Source organism: Mytilus trossulus, chromosome 11 (genome assembly GCF_036588685.1).
Source record: "Mytilus trossulus isolate FHL-02 chromosome 11, PNRI_Mtr1.1.1.hap1, whole genome shotgun sequence".
In the NCBI taxonomy this organism is placed as follows: domain Eukaryota; kingdom Metazoa; phylum Mollusca; class Bivalvia; order Mytilida; family Mytilidae; genus Mytilus; species Mytilus trossulus.
Window position 1 is genome coordinate 31985975 of NC_086383.1, and position 9978 is coordinate 31995952.

General features: G+C 31.5%; 1 protein-coding gene across 1 annotated transcript; it reads left to right on the forward strand.

The window, feature by feature from the left end:
* On the forward strand, window positions 1–9311 carry LOC134689967 (3-oxoacyl-[acyl-carrier-protein] reductase FabG-like). Its single transcript, XM_063549936.1, has 8 exons — window positions 1–186; window positions 3366–3458; window positions 4879–5017; window positions 6011–6051; window positions 6615–6684; window positions 7120–7156; window positions 8480–8555; window positions 9159–9311. The coding sequence occupies exons 1-8, from the start codon at window positions 1–3 to the stop codon at window positions 9309–9311; spliced, it is 795 nt and encodes a 264-aa protein (XP_063406006.1).
* The last annotated feature ends 667 nt before the right edge of the window (window positions 9312–9978 follow it).

Genomic DNA, 9978 nt, shown 5'->3' on the forward strand with positions numbered 1-9978 from the left:
ATGGCTAGTTCTGCACCTGTAGATTGTGTTTATACTAATCTTTTAGGAGCAAGTTCTGGCATAGGGGAAGCCACCGCTTATAAGTTAGCAGAACATGGTGCCAGATTATATTTAGTGGCTCTTGAAGAGGATATATTGCAAAACGTACAACAGAAATGCATGGAAAAGGGTTTAGCAGACGATAAAGTAAGTTATTTAAATCTTGAATGAAAATAATTTTGTCGCTCATTGATCAAGATCATGATAATAGTTTTACAAAATGTATACTCAATCTTATTTTTAAGTGTTTCATAAAATAACATTGACATACCTGTATTGACGGATGAATAATAAATTACCGTTAAACGTCCAGTAGCAAATGTTACACACATATTAGTACAAAAGATGTCAACGTGATAGGAACATGAACCCTTCTTTGTTCTTTACCGACATGTTATAAAATATAAAAATACGAAGATGTGGTATGATTGCCAATGAATGAAAAAAGTCTCCACAAGAGTTCAATGACACATAATTAAGCACTATAGGTCACCATACGACTTTCGCCAATTAGCAAAGCCTGTATCGCATAGTCACCAGTTTGCAAGATAACAGGGCTCGTGAATATATTACCTTAACTGCACATGTTATTGTGCATCCGAGCCGACTATGCGGTCTTTGTTGGAAGCTTTAAAAAAAAAACTCTCGCAATCGAGGCCAGAATGCTCACACTGTAATTACTTTGTTTTCAATAAAGCATATACTAGATTGAATAATAATGATTGGCAAATATTTAGGACTCAAATCTATGACAGATTCCTCATCTATGACAAATATGACGTTACAAACACCAAACAAATCAAATCTATGGCAGGTTTTTGTTTTCTCCAAATCTATGACGGATTTTTGTTTTCTTCAAATCTATGGCAGATTTTTGTTTTTCTCCAAATCTGTGGCAGATTTTTGTTTTCATCAAATCTATTGCAAATATTAATATTACGTTATTTCGGGAAAAGAGAAAAAACATAACGTCACAATAAAATAACGCCATATAATTCGCCTGAAGTCTTGTGTTAAAATACTCAGAAAAAATCAAACTTTTTTTGTTATAATAAAACTGCGTTCTTCTTTGTTAAGCGACCTCCTTTTTTTTCTTGTTGTTTTACTTAATGGGTTAAACAGGTACTATGTACATATTAGTAAATGCTCTCCGCAGAAAATAATTTTTATTTAAGAAATAATTCTTTTATGCCATGTTCTATGCTCATTTTAACATGGGTAGGCATTATATTTGTTAATATCTTAATATCGAGCGTAAGCGAGGTATTAAATGTTTACAAATATAATGCCTACCCATGTTAAAATGAGCATAGAACATGGCATAAAAGAATTATTTCTTAAATAAAAATTATTTTCTGCGGAGAGCATTTACATGGGCTTTGCAGAGTAGAAAGTAAGTGCCAAATCTACACCAAAATATGGGTCTGGATCGGCTTTGCAGAGTAAAAAGTGACGAGCTAAATCTACACCAAAATGTGGGTCTGGAGGGGCTTTACAGAGTAGACCGAAATGAGCCAAATCTAAACCAAAATGGAGGTCTGGATGGTTTTACAGATAAGGGAATAATGAGCAAAATCTACAGCAAAATGGGTGTCTGGAGAAGATTAACAGGGTAGAGAATAATGAGCCAAATATACATCAAAATAGGGGTCTGGATGGGTTTTTCACAGTTCAGAATAATGAGCCAAGATAAATATTCTGCATTACAAAGTGCATAACTGAAGATAAAAATAGGCATGCGCAGTAGCAGTTGAAAATGAAAAGTAAATTATAAAAAAAATCCTTAAAGGGGCATGCATTATCTGTCAAATTTATTTTCATGGAAGCGAGTCAAAGTCTAAAATTTTATTCATAATTTGCTAAAAGGTATATCGAACTAAACAAATGGTCTGAAGTGAAGAATTACCAATGCATGGACTCGACAATAGGAACATGTACCCACATTTCGAGTGTACTTTAGCATAGATGCAATCTTATTAACTATCGAATTGCGCCCCCCCCCCCCCCCCCCCCCCCCCCGAAGACTGCCGACGATCATATAACCCGATATCAACATAAATTTAGATATAAATAGATAGCGAAACGTGGAATAGGATTTGTCTAGGTCTGTTTGATGTCATTTTATATATTTAACTAATATGTTAATTATCGTTTTTACCTGTAAAAGAATGAGTTTTGGAGATCAAATTAGTCAACGAAATGGTTTACCCTAGTTTCACTTTCAATATTGGCAATATGGGCATTATTGTCCTTTTGATAGCCGAAGACGCCTGGTTCATGCGTAATACATCTCTAACTAAGTGATTGAATAAAAGGTGACAAAATTTAACCAAACTGGCTTCTAAAAGAGAATTATTGTTTCACTATTTCACTTGCATTAATGATTGAACAAACAAAAAATCGCGTAGATAATGCCTCATTAACGGTGCCAAGTAAATACAAATAGCCATGTCATGTAGATGTATTAACAAAAATTGTGAAATTCGACGCATAACAACGTCTGTAGAAGTCTGCGCATAGCTTGTTAATGTATTTCAGCAGATTCGTTGAACAAGTTAACAGTGGTAAATCAGAAAATAGGGTTTCATGTATCCGAAAATACGAGAGATATTGTTAACAATAAAAAAAATAACATGTTAGCTTATATGTAAAACATTGTACATACCCTTGTTATAATAGTTAATGACTCCTTGCTACTCAGCATACACATGATGAAACAGGAGTTTCTAACAGGAAACGCTCGTTTGTTTTGTTATTACTAGTATACAGTAACACGAATTGCATTACTAGAAAAAACAAATACAAAATATTTAAATTAATCACTTAAAACTCAATTTGACATGCCTTTTTTTGCTGATTATTGGTAGCTCTTAACCCTGTTTCCATTTGGATGTTCTTAGAATTGCATCATTAATTATTGAATTATCTACGTGTGTTTCCCTGGGATGTGTTCTCTGAAAACGAACCCTTATGTTAACTTTCTAAAAGTGGCTTCATATATTCAATAATGATCTGTATTTATAGTAGTTGTTAATTTTACTTGTAAAATGAATATGCACACATGATATTTAATCTTGTGCGCAATCTAAAACAAAAGTACATCCCTAATACGCGCAAATGTAATTCGCCAATGAAATGTTTTGCATTCCATTTGTATAGGAATGTTAAATAATAATGGCTGTTTTCAATGAGTTAATTGTTTTTTTTTTCTCTGTGTTTTTTTTTAAACAAATTTACCATGTAGATAACTCTTTCTGCTATAAGTACTTATATATCATGTATATTAACCAATGTTATGTAAACGCATGATTATATTTTCTTATAAGATAGGGTTTTGCAGTGGAGATTTATCTCAATCTGCCTTCAGGGAAGAAATTGTAAAGAGCCTGATACAGAAATTTGGAAGATTGGATATTTTGGTTTGTTTTATATGATATAAATGTACTTTTTTATTCACCATTATGAAATAGATACAAACAATCATTATTTGTATATGACATAGTGCCAGCATTGGAAATGATACCTCTCTATTTTAAAGTTTTGTAACTGGAACGTATCAAACTGTTCCAAAATGTGTATCATTAAGGTGGAACAAATGAAATTGAGAATGGACATTGGGAATGTGTCAAAGAGACAACAACCCGACCATAGAAAAAACAACAGCGGAAGATCATCAACAGGTCTTCAATGTAGCACTACACGGAGATAACTCTGTAAAATCAGCTAATCGTTTTAATCACATTGTATTTTTTAGGAAATATTAAGTTTTTTAATGATCAAAATTAGTGTTTGTCAAACTGCTATTTATCCAACCATTTTTCCGAGAAGTGATTGGTTCAAGATTATTGAAACTTTTTTTTCTTTTCGAAGGATAAAAGATAATATTTTGTAAAAAAAATTGTGAGAATTAAACGAGCTGAACTTATTTTAGTCAAGGTGTTTAAATCGTCTAAATACAGTTTGAAAGTAATACTATTTAGAATGAACATGTTCTACTTGTAGTAAACCCTGTCACATAAATAAAAAGGATTGTCAACGACATACCTTCACATCACATAGATATATATACTGTAAATTCAGAAATTATTGCGAGGTTTTAAATAATGCGAAAAATGAGTTGTGAACGCAAAAATTTTACCTCGCATTTTGAAATATTTTATATGAATTAAACAGGATTTTTCTCTAATTCGTAAAAAATAGATTCGCATTTAAGTCCTAAATGACAACATTGGAATAATAAATGCACTCATTGATTTCTGAATTTACAGTATATAATCAAATTGTATTAAAATTTATCATTCAGAATGTCTTGCACGAATAATACATGACAAAGAAGTAAAGCTTAGCTAAAGTGCTTTAGTAGCATCAGGACCGAAAACATTCGTTTCTCTAAAAGAAAGTTATAGTGAGAGATTGAATATTTTGTAGATTTTTAAATATTTCGGAATCTGTATTCACATAGAAGTGTTATCATGTAGTGACAAAACGTTCAGGTTTTGACAACAAAAAAAAAGGAGAGAAGAAAACGAGATAATACAGCGATTCATTTTGCCACACAAATACAGGGATAAGTTATCGATGAAATTGATTACAGAAAAATAGAATCAGTTAGGTTTCCATTGCAAAACATAACAATAAAACTTCTGCTGAAATTGCAACTGCATCTAGTAAATTTGAGATAATGACACTAATCTTGTTTTACAATGTATCAAAACGATTTGTTCTCATACAATAAGAGAAAAGAGAAATTAATTATTTATTTTTTCTATGCATATAAAATAAAGCTAACGCCACTCAGCTATGAGAAGACTATATCTGACATATGTATTTACGTTTCAGGCTGACATTGCAGGCTATGCCATGTTTTCAAATGTAAGTGAAACTAAGGAAGAGGATTACGACAGATGCGTCAGTGTAAACCAGAAGGCGAAATTATTCCTGGCACAACTATGCTTGCCTTATCTCAAAGAAACAAAAGGTTTGTTTGTATGAGGGAAAACTAAGTTCTTTCTGCCACAACTTTGTCCGTCTAATCTAAATGAAACAAAAGGTGTATTTGCATGAGGGAAAACTAAATTATTTCTGTCACAATTATGAGTGCCGCATCTCAAAGAATCAAAAGGTTTTTTAGCATGAGGGGAAACTAAATTATTTCTGCCACAATTATGCTTGCCTGATCTCAAAGAAACAAAAAGTTGTTTAGTATGAGGGAAAACAATTCTTTCTGTCAAAATTATGCTTGCCCTCTCTCAAAGAAACAACAGGTTTGTTAGTATGAGAGAAAACTAAATTATTTCTGTCACAATTATGCTTGCCTATATCAAAGAGATAAAAGGTTTGCTAGTATGAGGGAACACTAAATTCTTTCTAGCACAACTATGCTTGCCTAATCTAAAAAAAACAAAGGTTTGTTTGTATGAAGGATAACTAAATTATATCTGTCACATTTATGCTTGCCTTATCTCAAAGAGACAACAAAAGGTTTGATAGTATGAGGGAAAACTTAATTATTTATGGCACAACAATACTTGCCTAATTTCAAAGAAACAAAAGGTTTGTTAGTTTGAGGAATAACTAAACTATATCTGTCACAATTATGCTTGCCTTACCTAAAAGAAACAAATATTTTTGCTACTATGAGAGAAAACTTTTTTACTTGCACAACTATGCTTGTCTTATCTCCAAGGACTTTTAATTTTCAGATGTTTTTGCAATGTCATACTTAGGCGTCATGAGTCTAATGTAGACGAAACGCTCGTCTGGCGTACAAAATAATAATCATGGTATCTTGATAACTATTCACGACGAATGCAACAAAAATGGTTAAGATAGATTGTGGAGTTACTTTCATTGCATCAAAAATCGAGATGAATATAATTTTTTAATAACAAATACGGAATAAAGAATGTATAAGTAAACTGCTATGTATGAATCTAAACATACTTTTAAGTAATTAGAATTTTCGATATAGGTAATATAATCTACCTGTCGAGTATCTGTTCCACGATAGGGGTAAGTATATTTAATTTATAATTGATTATTTTATGTATATTCTTCAAATCAGGCCTTATAAAAATGAAATCGTACAGTTCCGTTTGAACAACGTTAATTGAAACGGCACCCAACAACACAACAAAAACATTTATTTGTCTTCAACAACAATTTGTATGCAATTTGCCGCTTAATACATTGTCATAATCTAATGCCGTATTGGATATATTTTCTAAAGTGTACACCAAAACGTCATTTTCATTTTGGTGTACGAACAATGAAATTAGCCATGATTCTTTGATTATGAAACTGCCAATTGCATGCTGTTTAATTGCAAAAAGAAAGCAGTTTCCTTGGGAATTAAGTTTATTATAAATTAGCAATTAAAAGATAAAAAGAAAGCCACAAATGTTTCAATCAGATAACCTACCATACAAGCACATTTTGAACACGAGGAAGGCATAACATAGTTCACTCCTTAGTAACCTAGTTACTTATATTATAATATACATTTGTATACATAAAGGTAAATTACTATGTAAAATTGAAATGGAAACAAAAACAAAATATTTGTATATTTTTAGCAACCGATCACAGTTGTTTACAGCATGGCAAAAGCAGCTATTGATATGCTTACAAAATGTCTAGCCAAAGGTAAAATATATTTATTATACATTAATATGTTTGGATGAACCAATTGAAATAATTGTTAAATTTTCTGACTTGTAATTGATTGAATTGACTATTTCAAAATAAAAATAATTTTAACAAATTTCTTTTGTGATTGTACAGTCCTTGATATATATTTTTTTTCCTTTTTTGAACGTTTATTTAAATAAGTTGTACAAAAATGTTTGAAACATATTCTTCCCTGGTTATGTCTGTCCGTAGATCAAATTATTGGTCCCTTTCTTTTGAAACCTTTGTGGAAAGCTCCCCCTTCTTCTTACAGAATGTGGTGAGCTCTATTTGCATGCTGAAAACACCTAGATGTTAACATAAAAAATATAGCGGGCTAAGCTTTCTTGACGCATACAGTTTATGAACAAATCATTGAAACAAAATATTGATTAAATACAATTCTTTCAGAACTAGGTCCTCACGGTGTAAGAGTGAATGCTATCAAGTAAGTTTTAATTAGTTGGTGATGTAGTACATAGAACATTGTTACCAAGTACCTTGATTCACCTTAAACTTCAGTGCCAGATATTTAAAAAAAATATTTTACAGATAAGATGTGCTTTCGATACACAATATTTTTTTCATTTTGCTTCGAAATAGGCAGAGCCCATGGTTTATCCTGCATTGTCGTATGATAAATCTTGTGTTTTTTGAAGTGTTATAAGTTGCATTCAGCTTATTATCGATCGACTGAGTCAGGCTCTTTCAAACTGATATTTATGTTTGTCCTTATAATGATTTGTTATTCCAGTATAACATTGTACAAGTGTCCCCGCAAACATGTTTACCCTACTACATACTGAATGCGTCTGGAAGATGAAAAACGTTCCCCTCCAAGTGTACTTTGGTACAGACATTATGTATAGCAATCCTTTCTTAAACTGTCCATTGATAAATTTTGAAAGTATAAAGAAATTAAGGTTTCAACTCCCTCAGGGAAATTAAAGTCGACTTTTGGTAAATTTTACAATATCTTTAAGTCATTTTTTTGTCAAATAGCTCTTCCATTGTTTGGATTCTTTGGCTTTCAAATATTTAGCTTTAAGCGTTTCAAAATGAAAGTAAATCCAGAAAAGTTGTTCGGACCCGCCATGAAATGTATATAACGTGTTGTTTTAAATTTTGTTGCACAAGTTACATTTTAAGACGCATAACGAAAGAAATATTTTTAAATTTGATGAAATATGAGGACAATAATAAGATAAGTATGTTATAGCAAATGCCGAATGTTGTCTTTCTATTTTTTTAGTTTTGTTTTGTTTCGTTTCTGATATATGATTTCTGATATTTAAATACAATCTATTCGTCGCTGGGCTTCAAAAATGTTGTAAATTACAATTAAAAAAAAAAAAAAATATCAGAAAATTTTGGCAAAATGCATGCTTCCAAAATGTCGTATGCGAACTTGAACATTTTGTAAATAGCAGTGAAGTAAAAAACTTTGACATTTCTGGATTATCCAAGAAATTAAATTATTTTCACAGAAATAAAGAAATGTTTTTCCCCCAAAGCCATTTAACACCGATTTTCAAGTTTTTATACAACATTTTGAAAGCAATCTTAACAAACAACTGAAATTAGCAATTTTGTAATATGTCTTATTTCAAACATTTTGATTGGTCTAACTTTAATTGATAATTGGTGTCAAAAAAGTCATATACAATATTTTAGGAGCCAAGCGACGTATTCCAATATTTATTATTTATTTATCTTTTTGTTAGTTTATCGTACATGTGTAACTTCATTGTATTGTATTATCAAATTGTAGTCCTGGCTTCATTGATGATACCAATATTCTTCGTAACAGTAATAGTGTGATTACTACAGATGAAGACCATAAGAAGGTTGTATGCACGTATTGTGTTCCGTTTGAGCGTCACTGATAAGTATTATGTAGCAGAAACGCGCGTCTTGCGTATACAATTATATTTCTGGTACCTTTGATTAAAAAATGTACATAATGTTCCGTCAATAAATAACGAATAGAGTCGACCTTTGAATCGATATTACTGTATTTCACTCTTGAAATAGATATGATACAAGATGTACCTTGTCCTGGTTTTGAATGACTTTTAGTTCTTTTTTGTTTGTTTTATTAGCCCTTTAACGTTTGAATTAGTTTTGGGTTTTACATGTGTTTGCCTTATCTTCTACAAAAGAGTCATTATTTGTCATAATGCGAATCGTGGGACAAGTGCATTGCAATTAGTACCGTTGATGTTTTTATTACAATACCCTCTTAAAAACTGCCCTCTGCGGATTTTTGGTGTTTTGGTTTTAGTCTTTTTTTTTAATCGAGATTCTTACAATTATTTTAAATTTTGGCTTCCAAACCATTACGTCTCGATTGTATCTAACACAGATTAAATACGACATTTATGTCAATCAATTTGGATATCTTTGCATCTTGTAATTCAATGTCTAAAATTACCTTTTTTTCTTTCTAGCTTGCGGACTCAACAGCAAAGCAAGCACATCTAAATAGGGCGGGGAAACCAGCAGATGTGGTTTCCCTCTTGCTATTCTTGACATCAGATGAAGCATCGTACATTACTGGAACTATCAACTATATCGATGGTGGAAGGCATTTATATCCATAATCAATATTCTACCATCTCTAATATAATTCAGATTTCAGACATTTGGTGTAATGAACAATCATAATATATATTTAGTCTGTATTTCGGCATTCCGTTATTAACTGATGCATTATTTTTAAAATAAAGTTTGAAATGGGATTTCATACTATTTGATATTAAATCTATGGTCTTGTTGGTAGACCTTCGAAGATTTAGCCCAAACAATAAAATACGGTACATGACTGGGCCTTTCATATCGGACTTTACTGAGTTTAATTCTGTTTGATAGCTGGATTTATAGATAATGAGCGAAAGAGTCCTACAACCAAAATAAACAAAATAGCACACACAAAAGTATAGGGAGACAGTATAAGTAGATATAAAGAAACACAAGGTCAACACTCTAACTCGAGACCACCTTGTACTTATTATGAAGTAAACACTGAATATAAAACTAATGAATGCTATTTATTCACACCATTACAAGTGCCAGCATGTCCTCTTTATATTCAACATATTGAATCGTCAACAAAGTTCAGTAGTTTTCATACCTCAAACTTACTCATAAGACAATTATTTGTCCGCATCAACCAAAAACTGACCGTAATTGCACTTTATTATAATGTAGATCTTGACAGCCGCATATTAAATGATTATTTTTTTTCATGTAAGGATAGATTGAAAACAC

Coding starts and splice junctions, on each gene's coding strand:
- LOC134689967 (XM_063549936.1), top strand. CDS start 1: ATGGCTAGTTCTGCACCTGTAGATTGTGTTTATACTAATCTTTTAGGA. Junction 3,459..4,878: donor TTGGAAGATTGGATATTTTG/GTTTGTTTTATA, acceptor TTTACGTTTCAG/GCTGACATTGCAGGCTATGC. Junction 6,685..7,119: donor TACAAAATGTCTAGCCAAAG/GTAAAATATATT, acceptor CAATTCTTTCAG/AACTAGGTCCTCACGGTGTA.